At 29.0% G+C, this 18,807-nt stretch overlaps 1 protein-coding gene across 1 annotated transcript; it reads left to right on the forward strand.

The window, feature by feature from the left end:
• The first annotated feature begins 3,538 nt into the window (after window positions 1–3,538).
• LOC123304924 (aminopeptidase N-like) lies at window positions 3,539–16,717 on the forward strand. The gene is made up of 13 exons (XM_044886477.1): window positions 3,539–3,623; window positions 7,039–7,620; window positions 8,436–8,591; window positions 8,648–8,980; window positions 9,653–9,836; window positions 10,063–10,249; window positions 10,333–10,414; window positions 10,483–10,874; window positions 10,941–11,221; window positions 12,735–13,114; window positions 13,539–13,679; window positions 15,180–15,258; window positions 16,266–16,717. Exons 2-13 carry the CDS (start codon window positions 7,040–7,042, stop codon window positions 16,509–16,511), a joined length of 3,042 nt encoding a protein of 1,013 aa, XP_044742412.1. The 5' UTR covers window positions 3,539–3,623; window position 7,039; the 3' UTR covers window positions 16,512–16,717.
• Window positions 16,718–18,807: the final 2,090 nt, after the last annotated feature.

Here is an 18,807-nt window from a genome sequence, read left to right on the forward strand (position 1 = left end):
AATAAATGGGTAAAAAATAATTGTCACTTACGATATTTTCTGTTTTGTGGACATGCAAAAACCTTTTAAAATGGTGTGCCAGAAATTTTTTAATTTTAACAATGGAAAGATGAGATACCAAGCAGAAAAATGTTTGGAATTTGAAGATCAGATTAATTGTTTTTTGTGGTTTCATCATAACGTTAAATAAAATTTCGAGAAGGTAAAGTTTGAAAACACGATCATGTCTTATTCATTTCAGATCAATAAAAATACCAATTAAAGCTCCCGCTAAGCGCTAAGAGAGCCCGAAAAGCTCTCACGGCCACAACTTTTTTTAAGGAATAGTTTTGGAGCTGCTGGTGATCAAAGCTATGCGCATATAATAAAGTTATAGTATATAACTAAAAAAATGACTTCCTGTGAAACTTTTTCAAACCGCCCCCTAAATGTTCTTCGGTTTTTTCAGAGCAGCGCATATTTTATAGTTAAGATAACTACGTGACTAAAAAAATGGCTTTCTGTGATCTTTTAACTGCCTCAAATTTTTTTTTATCGTCCTGATCAAAAGTTCTTACGGCCATAAAGTATTTTAACGAGCAGTTTTCGTTTTTGCTACGGGAGATCAAAGCTACACATATATTATATTTGTAAAATAGGACTACCTAATAATGTTTGTTTCTGTGTAGTTGTACTAAATTGTATTGGCTTCATAGTTGTTGTGTTGCACGTTGTATCATTATAAATATGGTAGTCATATACTATAAATATAATAATAATAATAATATTAATAATTTATTTCTTCTAAATTGTACATAAATATAAAAATACAAAATAACCATTTTGATGTGTGGTACAATTATTGGAATAGGTCAATAAAATTATGAAACCCCATATAGATAAAAAAAACTACAGCAGTCCATGACGGACTCTATTAATGAGTTTAACCAACACAAATCAAACATATTTAAACATTATTTAAAATTACTCAAAAGAAGAACTAAAAGAAAGATTATCATTAAAACAAAATCTCCAAATATTAAGATCGTCAAAAATTAAAAAAAAAATTAAATAAATAAATACATAATCAAGTAAATAAATAAGGGATAAAATTCTTACTTCAAAGCAGTGTAAAGGATCTGGATGGCAATGTAGTGCGTCAACTTCATAAAAATAGGTTCAGAAAAGATAAAAATCTGACTACAAAACAATGTAGTGCGTAATATTAATAAAAGTAGAATAAAATAAGAATAACATTCTTACTACAAAACAGTGTAAAGAGCTACAATGTAGTGCTTCATATCAGTAAAAACAGGATAAAATAAGGATAAAATTCTAACTGCAAAACAGTGTATAGATCCGAAGTTTATTTTGGGGGCGGTTTGAAAATTTTTCTCAAAAAGCTATTTTCCTATCTGATCGTGCGAGGTTTTTTGTTGTTTCATACACTGATACAAAAATAACTTTCTAAAAGATTGCTCCTATGAAAAAACCTAAATAATCGGCATACTTTTATGTTTGTTTGATAGTTTTTAGAGAAAACTGTCTAAAAAAATATTATCATACTAAACTTTCACCATTTTTTTTACTTACAACGAAAATAACTATTTGTATCTATTGTTTCTTTTTGCAGTCACTAGATAAAATTCTTCTCGGAAAAAATAAATACTGAATATTATAACTTTATGGTTGAGAAGTGAAGTGGAAAGTTTTTTCTATAAATCGCACGCTTTATCAGATAATCGAGCCGTTAACAGAGATTACTTTTCATATCCTTTTTCTATGGTTGAAATTTCTAATCGTTACTAAAGATAATGTTACTACAGACCTCACATACCTAGATATAGATGTGTCGACAATGTATACTTAAAAAAGTTTGCATATTTCTAGAGTAATATGCAAACCTTAAGTACGTTTGTAGTTAATTAAAAATAATTAAAATTCCATGTAAAAAACCTTATATGATAAATATTTTAAAAATTTTCAAAATGTACAAAGTGTAAGATAAAACTCAAACTAAAACCAACTTTAAAAAAGTCAAACTTATGTATCATTAACAAATACACATTTTTTGCCCCCGTGTCAGCTTTCAGCAATATAAAACTTAAATTAATAAAAGCTTGCACAATAAAAACAAATTACTAGATTGAAGTTAACTCGTTAACATGACGGTTGATGATCTTATAACAAGTAAATATTTCTTGAATAAACTATTTCAATTAGGGTTTTCATCTTTCCGGATTTTATCGGGACACTTTGGAATCCATGTAGTTTCTCCCTACAAAAATCCTCCGCAGTTTAATAAATAAAGAGATTTTTTTATTATTTGTCTCAAATCCGGGTAAATTCGATTATTCTTCGGGTAAATTCGACTAGCTTTTATTTAAAAATATTTGTAGTATATTTATTTAAAGTTTATGGATAAGCTGGATATGCAAAACATCTTCCAGTATTATGATTCTAAGATATTGTAATATTAATTTAACTATCTCCCGACAATTCAACATACATCTTGCGATTTCCCGGAACTTTGAAGTGGAAACCATAATCTCAATACTTAATTCAAAATAAATAATAGTTTTAAAATACTAAAAAACACGCTTTTGTATCTAGCTAAACTAAAAGGTAAAAAAAAAAAATTCGTTAAATTTAAGAAAAAAATCATTTTATCGTAAAAAAGCGTGGGATGCTAAATTTTTTGTCGATATTGTTAATATTTTTAAATTTTACCTATTTTAAATTGTTTTTACGTATCTCTAGTCTTATTTCTTATTTTTTGTAAGCCAACATCAAGATAAAAAATTAAAAATCTATTGTTATTCAAATTCAGATGTCACTCAAAAAGGTCTAAAGTAGGTACTCTACTTGGAAATAAAAATTCTAAGGGTTTTAATTATTTTTACTTTAGAAAATAATGTCGCAACGAGAAAAAATAATAATTTTCAAAAATTTTGTTAACTACCTCTTAAAAAATTTGTTTGAGCTGTCCTACTGAAAAGACTCTTAAAACGTAATAAACTAACATATTTTTATAGGAGACTTTGATAGGAGAAAATTGGGTTCACGCTAATATTTATATATATAAATTTTAACGATGGTCATTTTTGACGTCAAGTAGGTAGGATCGATAGACATTTGAAGAAATTTTTTCAAAATTCTATCATTACAAAAGCAATAAGCTCTATTTCTTTCGGAGGAAATTGATATTCGGAGGTGATTTCGCTAGATATTGATATTTACGGAAAAAAAGGTAAATTCTTTTTACATCTCTATTAAGTTTTCTTTGTACAGGGCCACTTAAGTTTTTGATTATCATAAAAGAGCTCAAAAAGTTTTTGCATGTACAAATGTCAGTTTTTCTTAGACGATGGAGGTCTGGCTGCACAGTTATAGCCAAGTACAAAATCCAAAAATAACTTTCTAAAAGAATTTTTACTGGTACATCCTGTGTGTACACAATGTACGTATGCTACTTAAGTTTTACATTTGATAAAAAAAAATTGATCCTGATAAAATTGATATAATTTTTTTTAATCTATATATTGTGGGGGAAACACAATATCTAATTAATTTCCAAAATTCATTAGTTACTAGAAAGTTCTCAATTCGATGATACGATTTAGTTTATAATTTATTGAATACAAGTAAGTGGCCAATTAAATTTATTCTATTTTTTTTTTTTTAAATAAGTTAATATGTGAAATTCTTATAAAAATATTACAAGGACGACGGAATACCTAAAACAACATAAATGAAAAACTTCGGTGATAATATAATTACAATTTCATTTATTTTTATTTGAATATGAAGCATTTTTGTACATAATATGGCGATTCATTTTTGCAATACCAGAAACCTGGTTTTAAGCAATGATCTTAACTTCTTGGCTTGGATCATAAGTCATTCATAAGTCTTTATGAAACCTTGTTTAAGGCAATGCTTTCAAGTTCTTAGCTTGAAGTAAACACAATATTACTGTCATCGAAGCAATTGAAAACAATTCTTAATTTTCAATCAAGGATAGTTAAATAACACATAGATTAAAAATTTTAATGAAAGTACGACACAAAATCAGGCCTGATTTATTCATCTATGGCATCGTAGTTCTTAAACGGATGAACCGATTTTGGTTTTTTGTTTGTTTTAGCGGTAATTTGATCGGGAGTGTTCTTAGATATATATCAAGAAAATCTGCTCAACTGTTAAGATTATCACCTCTATATTCTAGTTTTTATCGGAACCCTACTTGAAACATAGCTAAGAACAATCTCGATCAAAATCGGTTCATCTGCTTAGTAGTTTTGGATAAAAATAACTATTTTAATAAACTTAATTCGTAAATCTTTACGAAAGGAACCAAAAACATATGATGTGTGATGAAAAGATTTTTCGCAATCTGCGTTTGAAAATCAGAAAATCTGTATTTAGATTGTATGAGCATGACGATAAAATAATTTTAGGTAAAATTAAAAATATATAAAATTTTTTCGAACTATTTCTTAAAATCTCAATTTATAATTTAAGTTTTCGAAGTTATGGGAATGTGAAAAATCTTTCTAGCTTTCTCGACTAGTGCTTATTTTCTTTCATAGAAATGTTATATTGAGTAGACTTTTTTATTTATGAAATCACTGTCTCTGAATTTATTTATTTACAAAATAAGTATAAGAAACGTAAGTTTTCAAAATACCAGAAATGAGTTTTAAGTGCGATCGCAAAAAATTATCATATATATAGTTGTTTAATAGTCAACTCGATTTTATTTCGGGGGTTAGAGAATTTCTGGGGCGAACATTTTTTCCGCTTTTTTAAGGCTTTTTAAGGCTTGACACACCTGTTGGTTGCAATAGATAGTTGAAAACCAATATAAAAGCTAAGGGACTTTGAAAGGAGTTCCAGTCACTTTGGACTCTTTTCTAGTAGGCGATAACGCTGATATAACATAAGATTGATTTCACATGCTTCGGGGACGCTGAAAAATAATTGATTCTCAAAGTGGGTGATAGACGAAATAAGTTTGAGGACTAGACGGTTCAAAGATTAAATACGAGTTGAGATAATCTTAAAAAAGTCTTTTTAGGGTGTCCAATTTCAAGCTCGGCCTCCTTTTATATGACGTAATATCATATTTTTTTGTAGTTTTTAAAAACTTACGCAACCCCACAGCCTCTCCAAACTAAGTGAGAGGATTATTTCCGCCAAGTGTTTTTTAGTAGTAATCCTTTTTTGTAAATACTTTATGCTTTCGAAAACACGAATAGAAAGAAATCCCATTTCACTAATAGCATTTAATAATAAGATCTTATGAGGAGGAAATATGACCATACTGCTGCAGCTCTCCTGCTCAAGAGTTTTTAGCCTATAATTGAGTAGTATTTCGTATAATTTTTAATTATCTTATACGTTTGAGTACTTATAAACATAAATATCGTACCGTCAGTTACAAGGACTGATTGACCTTTAGTCTCTAATCAATAATACTTATCATATTAGGTAAGTACTTAATTTAAAAAGTTGCTCAATACATAAGAATAATTTGAGTTTTAAATCATATCAATTTTGAACGTTAGTACATAAAAATTGTAATCAATAAATTCTGTAGATAAAATTACTTAGTTTTAATAATTGAAAACAATAGATTTTTTTTAAAATTAATCAATACAAAAAAAGTTAAATATTGATAATATGATTAATCCCAATACATACAAATTTTTCATATGAATTATTTGTATGAAAAACACTTCATAAATTAATTGAAAAAATAATATATTACTATCTTTCAAGTAAAATGTTTTAATTATCGATAATAATTTAGGACAATTAAATTGATAAAAAAAAAAATACATAATCATTATTTTTATAAATTTTTTTTCCGTAGATTTTACCTTTAAAATTTTAAAATATCTTTTGAATAATTTAATACTCTTTATCCTGTAATATTTGAAACGTAAGTTTTGATTGCGTGTAGCATTAACTGTTCTTAGCACCGCTTGTGGAAATATTTATAACATCTATATAGTTTCATTACGTTATTAATTTGTTTCCAGCTAATTTTATCGGAAAAAGATTAGAATTTCAAAAATCTGTAAAATCTGGATCTTCTTATATCCGGAAGAGGCGGGGGCATTTAATTTTATTTTCCAAGCTTGCCAAAAGATTGTTTTTTAAAATGGAACTTCTCAGAAAAAATCCATTTTTAGCACTTGATAAACAAGGACTCCGCAAGGTCAAAGATATATCCAAAAAGATAGGCCAAAAACAAATGGTTGCTTTACCCAAGAAATTTTGAATTAATTATGATGATACGGCTAAACTGCCAAGATACTAACAAACTACCAAGATACGAAAAAATGGCACTCCTGCATGAAAAAGTAGCATTTGGTATCAATTATGATCACAATAAGACACGCACATTTCTATCAAAAAACATATAGACCGTGAGACAGAAAAGATGTTTTGTTAAATAATTAATACATACTTGAAACTTAATTGTGAGTAGATTATTTTTTGCAAGTCTATCAAACTTTCTGTCAACTACTTTTTTCGAAAATCCTGCGTTTTCAAATGAGCATAATGACGTCATATTGAAGATATCGATCTGAATAAACGCGGAAGGGAAATTTTCGAACACTATGACCACTTGTTAACTATGTATGTACTCAAACACAAAAGTACTTAAATATATTCGAGGTACGAATCAAGATTCGGTGCAATATTATTGCCGGATAAAATATTTTATTGTTTAATAATTATTAATGTTATCAAGTGGTCATGGTGTCCAACAAATTCCATGCCGAGTTTTCTCAATTAACTTAAATATAACGTTATGGTGCTCATTTGAAAACGCAGCCACTAACAAAGTTTCGAGTATGTATTAATCTTTTAAACAAGAACTATTTCCCACGGTCTATTGGGTTCTCTGCTTTTCATCGAAAATTTTTTAATGAACGTTATTGAAACATGTTACCCTCCACTACTTATTCCAAAATTGCAGGATTTTGACTTTGTATTTCTCATTTGTAGAAAAATTATTAAGAAATTATGATTTATTTTTTTCAGAATGAATAAAAATACATACGATTGGCTAAATAAAGCCATCGTTTTATTAGGTCTAATTACAATTAGTATAGCGATACGAATTCCACCGCAGCCAAGATCACAAATTGAAACGAATGATGCTGTAAAAACTATCGTTACAAATGAATTAACCAAAGATGGTGCTGTGGCATTAAATTATGAATTATCAAAAAGTACACGTCCTACCAATTATAAAATCACTCTAAAACCATACTTAATAAAAGATGCGCCCAAAGCAGATGCTGACAAATATTTAACTTTTGATGGCACTGTTGAAATTTCTCTAGTAGCACAATACGAAACAGATACCATTGAATTGAATGCTAGAAATTTAACTATTAGCACCATAAAAATAGAAGATAAAAAACGTGAAACAGATGCAAAAGAAATGGAAGTGACGCACAAAGTAGATGAAGAGGTTGAAAAACTTATTATTTCATCAAAAACTAAGTTGAAAAAAGGCTCAGAATATCTTTTAACGATAACATATACGGGTTTCTTAAATCATCCTGATCTTAAAGGATTCTATAAAAGTACTTATACAAATGACGAAGGAGTAGAAATGTAAGTATTATTTTTATTAAAAATTAATTATTTTGGGGATCACGTAATGACCATTACGATGAAGATACCATAGACGAAATATATTTTTGTTAACTATCGTATTTAATTTAAAAAAATCCCTAGATTTTTAACCCCCGCACAAAAAGAAGGGTGTTATTAGTTAAAACACTATTTGTATGTGTGTGTGTGTGTATGTTTAACGATTTTGATATTTTTGCTTATAAGGTAATTTAATGGAGAGTGTTCTTAGCTATGTTTCAAATCGGTTCAGTTTGGATAAAACTGCAGTAAAAAAACCGCATTTGTCGGGAACCTTTTTAATTTTTTAAATTTCACTTGTTGTTAATAAAATTGAAATCATATAATTAATAAAGTTGTAGAAAATAAAATTTACTGCACTTTATCAACTGAGAACACGAGACTTAAAAGAATCTCTAAGTTAAAAACACGAGACTTAAAAGAATCTCTAAGTTAAAAACCAAGGGAAAATAACTCAATTTAGCAAAATTATAAATTTCAATCAATGAAATTGTACCACTAAGCTCCAAAACACACTTTGGAGACCTTAGTTTGGCCTCTCTAAAATAACATAGGTATGAGAGTATAACATAGGTATTTTAGAGAGACCAACCTTGGGTGTTCAATGTGTGTTTTCGAGCTAAATGTAACAATTTCATTGATTGAAATTTATAATTTTGCTAAATATGAGTTATTTTCCCTTGATTTTTAACTTAGAGATTTAGAGAAGAGAAAATTAAATTCAAAAAATTTGTGAATTGACAGTATTTCCAAATAAAATTTATTAATATTTTTAGTGTAATTGGTACAACTCAATTTGAATCATCGGGAGCTCGGAGAGCATTCCCCTGCTATGATGAATTGGGTATAAAAGCAACTTTTGATGTGGTTATTAAGGCTCCTAAAGCTTACAATACAGTTATTTCAAACAGTCCAATAGCATCTTCAGTTGAGTAAGTTTTTTCCCTGTCAATTTTATTCCAAAACTTACTTGTAAATTTTTTTTTAGTGATAAAGATGATAAAGATTGGAAAGTAACAACTTTTAAAACGACGAAATCTGCAATGTCAACATACTTGGTAGCATTTGTCGTATCTGATTTTGAATCGGACAAATTAAAAAAAAAAGATGCTAAGGACCCTGAAATGAATATCTACTCACAAAACAAATTTATTAAACTTGGTCAACGAAGTTTACAATTCGGCCAATTGGTACTAAGGGAAATTAACAAATTTTTAAATGGTGATTTAAGTTATGCAGATTACATGGATAAATTAGATCAAGTTGGTATACCAGATTTTGCAGCTGGTGCTATGGAAAATTGGGGCTTAGTTACATATAGGTAAACTTATTTAGTTATCGAAAACTTGTTTGAATTTTACACAATCATATAGAATTGTCGAATACGTTTATCTCAATTTATGTGTTCATACAGATAGTAATGTTTTTCAAATATAAATTAAAAAAGTCAATTTTTACACCCATTTTTGTTAACTCGTAGTGCCTACGTGTCTGCCTGTCTGCTTGCCACTTTGGATCAATTTAAAATCATGTTACTCTGATTCAATTGAGCTAAAATTTTGCAGGCCAACTCGTGGTGGCGAAAAACATTTTTTTTTAAATCAAAGAAAAGTAGTTGGATTAAAACTTAGTTTTTATGTTTTTTTTTTTTTTTTAATTTTGATATTGTGTCAAATCTATATAATTTATATAAAAAAAAAAGTTTTAAACACCACTTGTTTCTTCTCGCTCCTATTATGATTTAAAAAATAAAGTTAGGTATAAAGAAAAGCCTTTCGAAATATCTAGTTTTAAAAATATAATTCTTATTAAAATTTTTATTTTATTTTTTATCTTATCGAAGTAAAAATTCAAATGTATTTTAATGGTGGACTCTGCACCGCAACTATTCAAAAAGACTTTAAAAAGCAACATTTATAAATTTTCTCCAATATTTTAAATTAGTTTTAATCGTCATAGTCTATTTAAATTAGGTTTTTATTTTTTATTTTAGAGAGTTGCAATTATTATGGGATAAAGAAACAGCAACATCTTGGAATAAACAAAAAATTTACTTAACAATTGCTCATGAATTTGCTCACCAATGGTTTGGCGACTTGGTTACACCGACATGGTGGAAATATATTTGGCTAAATGAAGGTTTTGCCACTTACGTTGAATATGTAGCTGCAGAAGAGGTAAGGTTTCGAAACTTTTGCCTTATCCTATACAAATTTTTTAATTTGGAAAGACAAATTATGGATAATCCAAAAATTGTATAAAATATGTAGTGCGATTTTTAAAAAAATAGCCAAAGTTATGACATTTTTTTCGATTAAACAGGGGTAAAATTATATTGCCTGTTAGATTTGCAATAAAATTCATATTCAGAATACTGACTTGTTTTTATATATATTTATTTAGACTATTCTGAAATTAACTGATGAAAATAAAGAAAATTCTGGTTGGCGATTACTCGAACATTTTGCGATCCATGAACGTCAAAATGCATTCATTTCTGATAGTTTAAATACAACACGACCTATGACATCCTTTGCTGAAGCTCCAGAAGATGTTAATAATTTGTTCGATACCGTTATTTATGCTAAAGGTCAGACTCAACAAATTGTATTCATTGAATAAATATATTAATGCTGGTTCAAAAAAAAATCTAACAAAAACTTTTCATTTTAGCTGGATCAGTTCTGTTTATGTTGGAGCACATTTTGTCAAAAACAGTTTTCCAAAAAGGTTTGAATACTTATTTACAAACAAGGTAAGTAATTAACGATAACATTAAATTAGTTCATACGTTTATGCTGAATGACAAAATCTATTTTATAGTAAATTATCTACAGTAACACCAGAAAAATTATGGGATGCTTTACAAACAGAACACGAAAAATATTTACTTGAAAACCCAGAAGCTGCATCAAATTTGGGACGATTAAGTGTTCATGATATTGGTAACTCATGGTCTTTACAAGCTGGTTACCCAATTGTAACTGTTACAAAGAATGGAAAAACTGTTCAATTGGAACAGAAACGATTTTTCACTGATTCAACTCATGACACTAACACAGTGTTTTTAATTCCAATTAATTACTTATTACAAAGCGAATTAAAAGATTTAAAAGAAGTAAATACGCAACCAAAACATTTCTTAACATCTAAATCACGGCATATTGAAGTTGAGAAAGAAGAAGACTTTATATTAGTAAATAATCTACAAACAGGTAAAATAATCGCAAAATATATTTTTTCATGTATATATAATATTACTTTTTCATTTATTTTTAAAGGTTACTATCGCGTTAATTATGATAAGGAAAATTGGGAAAAAATTATCGAATACACTAACAAAACAGAAAATGTGAAAAATTTGAAACCTGTGACCTTATCTCAACTTATTGATGACACTTTTACATTTTCTCGTATTGGATTATTACCATACAATTATACTTTAAAATTGGCTGAATTATTACAAAGTGTAGATGATTATGTACCATGGTATGCGGCTGTGAATAATCTTAAGACTTTAGATGTACAATATTCCGGATCGAATTCAGAAAAGGACTATAAGGTAAGGTTATCTGCATCATAAGTTTCCCAGTATATTACTCTCCTAAAAGTGTTGATTTCATTTTTTTCGCATTTAAGAAGAAGGCATACAGACTACATATTGACAAATAGGTCAGATTCTTGATATTTTGCTTAGCGTTAGAGATATTGAAAAAAATTATTGGAAAAAAAACATTTTTTTATACCCATATACCGATTTACAAAGACAAAAATCGTATTTTTATTTTTTCATTTATTTGGCTCATCCTCAAAATTGATACAAGTTTATTCTAACTTCCCAGTACAGGCAGTTATTGTCATGGGTACGAAATCGAAATTTTCAACATATCTTTACGTTTCATAGTTACTAAAAGGCTTTAACACCGATTTTGAGACGAGATATGTGTATGTGTATGTGTGTGTGTGTGTGTGTGTTTTTGGGTGAACGTACGTACGTACGCACGTTTATTTTTCGTCGATATCGTGAAAACAAAAAAAGATATCTACTTCGTTGAAGTGTTGATCGAAGGTGTTTAACAGAAATATGACCCGTAAAGAATTTCATAACATTCCGTCGAGTCGGATCATTTATTTTTAAATTTTTTCCTGATCGATATAGCGCGAACAAAAAATGATATCGACTTCGTTGAAGAGTCGGTTGAAGAGAATTAACGAAAATATGATTCGATAAGAATTCCATAATATGGGGTCGAATCGTTTCGAGTTAGGCGAGTCTTTTTTTCCTTATTGATATCGTGTCGAGCGTAGCGTATTAACGACAATATGATCCGAAAAGAATTTCAAAATATTCGGTCGAGCAAGTCCTTTCGATTCGGTCGAGTTTTTATTTTCTTAAACTATTTATTATGTTGGGAAGTTATTCGTGTGGACCTCAAGGGTTGCACCAGACCCTATCCACGGCTTGTTTAGTTTTATAACTAGAGTGCTATGGAATGTTATGAAAAATAATCTTAACGACCTATTTTATTAATTTTATTCGATATCCCTAACGCTTAGCAAAATATTAAGAATGGGTCCTATTTGTCAATTTGTAGTAGGCTTAGTTTGAAATGCAAATTTCGATTAAGTATCTTTAGAAATGTGACCCATCACCCTGTATGACTGTACCAAACTTTAAATCAGTATTGCACTAAATAACGAATATATGACGAAGTCTTAAATACGACACACATATGAAAGTGATAAATTTGCTAGAAAAGAGAACTTTACAAGAAGGATACGTTTAAAATATAAAAAATCACTAGATGTTAATTTCAAAGGTACACACAGTTCCATTAAAACCTCACTCTAATGCATAACTAGAAAACATTAGCCGAACACTTTAAATTAGAAATTTCCCAATAAATGTATAGATAGCTAGTTTAAGATATTTAATACAAAAAATTTAACTAGGAAAATCCAGATTGATAAAAATTGTTTCCCCTTCAAGAAGACACTATATATTAATTTCAATCCATAAATTTTAAACGTAAACGATTTAAATAAATTGTATGTAAATAATTTTCAAATTGTAGGCTTATCAAAAAACATTATTGAAGTCTGTATATCCAAAAATAAAAGAAGCTGCCACTGAGAAGACAACTCATATAGAAAAATTAAACAGATTATTATTGTTGAAACGTGCATGTGATATCGATTTGGACGATTGTCGAAATGCAACCAGTGAAGCATTGAAAACTCATATTGATAGCGGAAAAAAAATTGTCCCAGATGATCAAGCAGCAATATATTGTGGTGGTACAAGACAAGCTGATGAAGAGTTTTACAAATTATTGACAAAACGATACAAAGATATCGAGAAACTCTATAAGGATGATGTTGATAAAGGTGAAGCTGAAAAGAAAAATTTAGCTTTAGGATTGGGTTGTATGAATGATGAAAAATTATTAGATACGTAAGTAACCATTTAAGCATACAGACACACTTATCCTTTCTGATTTTTAAAACCTTTAACGCTTGCCCAGTTTTAGCTTGTCTAGTGATGTCCCATATGTGTGTATTGACAAATTTATGCAAACGACAAGTAATGAAAATTTTTTTTGTCGATGTAAACTTGTTTTTAAAAGCTTCATTTAAATAGCTTTATTCAGTTGAATATATCATACTAAAGCATTTCTACCTACATTCTAAAACATTAAGAAATTTATAGAAATTTAATTAAAATTAGCACACAACCTTTTGACGCAAAGATATTTGGGACAAACGTAGTCAAGATGTGAAAACTTGTTTAAATTTTATTCTTAAATTTAATGAAGAGGATATTCGCTTTCGCAGTTCTTGCGCTACTAATTTTTTAATCTATTATTAAATTTTTTTAGCTTATTGGATGAACTCATGGAAGAAGAGTTTCCACTCAAAAATCACATTACCGAGATATTCCTTGGCTTGATTGATGGTAGTCAAAAAGGATTGGAAAAAGTATTAGATATTTATCCAAAACATTATACACATATTAAAGAGTAAGCAACATTAATTTTCCATTTTCTTAAACCCTTATGCGTATTTTATTTTACAAATTAACTAGCTATACACATTATCGAGATCAGTTTGATCATTTATCACGTAATTCCTTCCCATTTATTAAAAAATTCAAATTATATTGTTACATACAGGATGACCGGTGACTCGATGGTCATAGCTTAAGAGCGTATTCTTTAGAAAATTATAAGTCCAAAGTGCCTTATATATTTCTGACCAAAACCCAATTGTTAAGGAGCTTTGGACAAAATTAAATTTAACCAATGAAATAAAGACATTGTTGAGTAGAGTAATTATTTATTAAAAATTTCTATGCACTTGCTATATCTGATATAATTCTACACATTTTCGTTTTTAATTCAAATGAATCTTACATTAAAATTCGCTGAAATATGCCACTTATTACGACAAGTACTAATAACCTACAATAATAGTATATTGATATTAAAAAAAGTACTTGTCGTAAAAAGTGGCATATCTCAACCAGTTTTGTTGCTAAAAAGTTGAATAAAAACGGATATGTATGAAAATTTTTAACTAATGAAACATTTAACTACTTTACTCAACGATGTCTTTTTTATGTGTAGTTCGATAGTACCCATAATTCCTTAACTATTAGGTTTTGGACAAAACTCTGTAAGGCACTTTCGATTTAAAATTGTTCAAAGAATACACTCTTAAGCTATAACCATCGAGTCACGGGACACCCTGTATATGATGAAAAAATTGTGTATAAACTAATATTCCCTATTTAGTATTCTTCTATTTAGTATGCGGATTAAGGATGTTGACTAAATTTTTGTGTCACTTCATTTGAAGAATTCTTACTGCACGGCCAAAAAAGTGAAGTTGGTTTTTAAAAATATTTAGAAGGCTAATAATATGATAATCAGAGTATGCCAAAAAATTTTTTTTAGTAAAATAAACATCTATCCAAATATGTGTTTATAAAAATTTTTTAAAATTTGTTCCGTTTTCAAGAAAAAGTTTCGAAAAATAGTTATTTCTATCTCTAACTGAATGTTAAAGACGCTCTGCTCTAAATTAAACATTTTTTAAGAGAAACATTTTTTATTCGACAACTTTTGTTTGAAACAATTTTTCAACCCAACAGATAAGGTAAAAACATTAAACGATATGCAAAGTTTCTGATTCATGAATCTACAAATAAGGACGTTTTGGAATTCATCCCGAATACCCATACTATTAACCCCTTTAGACAAAACTATCTATGATACAAAGAGACACCTAAAATAAGTACCTAGAACCCATTCTCGAGTATGTGTGCATTACACATATTTGATTTTAGATCTCAAGGAATACCTTTTTAGCATTAAAAAAATTTGATGGATATCCATTTTTGGATTTTTGGAGAATATTATGGGATAATTGTTTATAAAGCCATAATTACGAATTAAGAATATTGATGTGAATTAATCTTTCTCCAGCATTATCATTACTTTTCTAATTTTCTTTCACAGAGTTGTCGGTGAAGACAAAGCCATATCAATAGTACAAGCCCTTGGAAATAAATGTTCTTCTGACGATCATTTGAAATCGGTAAGTTACAATTTCAATGTTTATTAGATACTCAACAAAGTCCTATGCGATCCGAGTCTCTCTATTCCATTGATCAGCAACTTTGTAATGTTACTATTAGTCTCAATAATTGATCGAATCATTAAAATGATTTTAGTTTTATTAAATTATAAAAACGTTTCGAAAAATATAATGGAGGAGCCAGGGCAAAAAACAATTGAATTTACTAAAGTAGTATGTAGTTGTGTACACACACATACTGCGGTCAGTCAAGCGAACGATCGAATAGGGTTCTGGATATATGCTTTCGAAACGGTTAAGTTTTACGTGATATTTAAATGAATTTAGTAAAGCTGAAAATTGTAATACAGATTGCATATTGCATATAAATAACAGTTATGATTGTCAGTCAGTTAGGTGATAGAACAGGGCTGGTCAGTCAGCCCTAATTTATTAACAATAAATAAATAAGATTCATTTATGATTTCCGTGGTATTTAAATGAATTTATTAAAGCTGAAAATTGTTATATACAATGTGTATTACATTTTCAGCTTTAGTAAATTCATTTTAGTACCACGTAAAACTTAACCGTTTCGATACCATATATTTGACTCCTGTTCTATCATTCAACTGATCACAGAACAACACTATAACCAATTCTCAAATTATCAGCCTTAGTAAATTCAGGGAATTTTTTTGGGTCCAATATCAGTATGGTATTCCAACAGCTAAATAAAAATGTCAAAATACCTCGAATAACAAACTTATTTGAGTTTTTGATGTCTTTATTTTTTACATTTAAATGCCATATTCAACTGCAATTTTTATCTAGATTACTGATTCATCATTAAGTTTATGAATTGACAACCACCGGTTTCATCAATCAATATAACCACGAGTCGGTATGAATTAAGCTCCGATATGTAATAGGCTAATTTCACCTAGGACCTGTATTAAATTGAAGAATAAACGAACATTAACGCTTATAATTATACCTGTTTTAATGTTAATTTATCTTATTTTCAGTTGAATAACTTTGATAAGAATCTTGACAAAGATAAAGTAGAAGAAAATTCGAGAATACGAAGAGAAATTAAACGTGCTACCGATAAAGTTCAACAACGCATTGATTGGAATAACCAATATTTAGATGAAATTAATGAATGGTTCGAAACTAACAAATATCAAGGTGATGGCTGTGAAACCGTTTTAATGAATTTAACGTTGTTAGGTTTCGGTTTAATTGTAACATATTTATTTAACAAGCAATAATTAGTCCATAATATCTACTTATGTAATTATTTATCCATTACAAATTCATTTAATTATAAATTCAAATGAAGAAATTAAGATATTTGTTAATGTAAATAATAATTTTGTCAAATTAAAATGTTTGCTATTAATGTAAAGAATGATGTAAATAGTTAAAGAATGTAACGTAATTTTATTATTTAATAAATAAAATAATTGTATTTGAATAAGTTACTAAAATTTATTTTCCAATGTAAATCGTAATTTAAGGCTAATGAATATGCTCGATCAGAGCTTATGATTTCCACTCTTCCAATATTTCACTCCTTATTTTCTAAATTTTTAACTTCCCAAAAAATGTAGACATATGTCCACGTTTCAAGGCCTTTAGAATCGAATAGTATGGTTTTTAAAAGGATGTCCGTCTGTGCATATGTATGTATGTATGTATGTTCGGATGCAATTTTCGTCTCGCATATCTCGAGAACAAATGATGATATTGACATGGAAGCAGTTTCATTTAACGCATAATTATGTAACTTAGACCTGATTAGATTTTGAGAAAAATCGGTCAAGCCTTTTTTTGTACCGAATGAAAAATTGTATAATTGTCACTATTATCATTTATATAGAGCTAACGTCATGGGGGGTGCAGGGAGCGAAGCCCACGCTGGGTTTGCAAGGGCCGAAGCCCCTGGGGGATGTAGGGAACGAAGCGCCCGCTGGGAGGTCCACGGAAAAAAAAGGAAAAAAAAATTTTTTACAAAAATAATTATTAATATTAAAGCATATGATATTTTTTTATCCTTTCCACTGGGAAGTTAGTCGTGTGGACCTTTCGGTTCGCATCTAGACCGCTTTTCTTAAATTACAATTTACTTGGTGTTTGTGTAATAACATGGTCACAATGATTGAAAAAAAATTTCTTTTATTATCTGCATATTATTATTATATTTTAGACCAAAATCCCGGTAATTTTTTTCTGCAATTTACAGGAGAAATTATTTTTTTTTTTTTGGTTGGGATATGTTCAGGAGTATTCCCTGACTGTAAACCCAAATTGGCAGGACGGGGTAGCGTAAGCTTCAGTCGCCATCTTGAAAAACACAAATTTATGAAATTCTTCGTAAACCGGGAATCGTACGATAAAAATTGTGAGAATCAGTTTCGTCAAAAATAACTTTTATTTCAAACTTTCTTCTGTATAATGCATAGTTTTTTAATTATAGCGCTCCAAACTTTTCTTAATATGGTTATTGCTAAATTTATAGTTAACGGTTCATGGTACATTAAAAATGGTTATAACCAAATTTGTGGAACATAAAATTTCCAATAAATTTCTCTCAAAACTTTTTTCCGTAACATTTATAGTTTAAGACCTATAGCTGGATAAAACTTCCACCTCCTAAGTTATATGTGGCAATAATGTTAATAATAACAATAACAATAATAACAAATCATAATTATATTAATGAGAAGGAGAAGGTAGAGAAGGGGATGACCGAATTCAATATTGATGCAAATTAATTTATTGAAAAAAAAGGGGCTAAAATATTAATTTTTATTTAAAAAGTGGCGCATTATTTCATAACTTTAAGTTTTGAATGAACCTTATTGGAAATTTCATGATCTACAAATTTGTTTATCACAAATTTTAATGTACCGTGATTCGTTAACTAGATAATTAGCAATGAATATATGCATTATAATTTTATATAAAATTACTAGCGGCCCCGACGGACGTTGTCCCGTAAAAACGTAACTCCAATTCATGAATACCTATACTACGTTTAGCCTGTCCGCTAAACCCATCCCGCTAAACCCCAATTTAACTCCTATTTATTGGAGTGGCCTGACCTTTGATAGTAGAGCTCGCTGCGCTCGCATATGGCTCTAATAAATGCCTATTGACAATACCTGAATACTATTAAAAATACATAGTACACATAGTATACATAATGTGATATGATTTATATGCGCTCCCACCATTTAATGAAATTTCATTTTTTTGGTACGGAGCCCTCAAAAACAGTTGTAGTGGACCGAATGGTAAATCTAAACCATTCTCCAATCCCCTTGAACTCACACAAAAAATTTCATCGAAATCGGTCCAGCCGTCTAGGAGGAGTTCAGTCACATACAGACACACACAAGAAATATATATATTAAGATAACAAATGTAATTCTCTATTCGAGAAGTGAAAACAAACAATTGACTGAGTTAGTTGTTGAAATACCATGTATAGACAGAGTTAGAGATTGATTACTCTATCACATTAATACACATATGCATGTCACATACATAACTGATAATCCC

The sequence above is a fragment of the Chrysoperla carnea genome, chromosome 1, assembly GCF_905475395.1.
Source record: "Chrysoperla carnea chromosome 1, inChrCarn1.1, whole genome shotgun sequence".
Taxonomy (NCBI): Eukaryota; Metazoa; Arthropoda; class Insecta; order Neuroptera; family Chrysopidae; genus Chrysoperla; species Chrysoperla carnea.

Bases quoted from the DNA above. Each gene is read 5' to 3' on its own strand.
- LOC123304924 (XM_044886477.1), top strand. From the start codon at position 7,040: ATGAATAAAAATACATACGATTGGCTAAATAAAGCCATCGTTTTATTA. The intron at 10,875-10,940 runs GTAAAATAATCG...TTATTTTTAAAG, and splicing joins AGTAAATAATCTACAAACAG to GTTACTATCGCGTTAATTAT. The intron at 15,259-16,265 runs GTAAGTTACAAT...TCTTATTTTCAG, and splicing joins CTGACGATCATTTGAAATCG to TTGAATAACTTTGATAAGAA.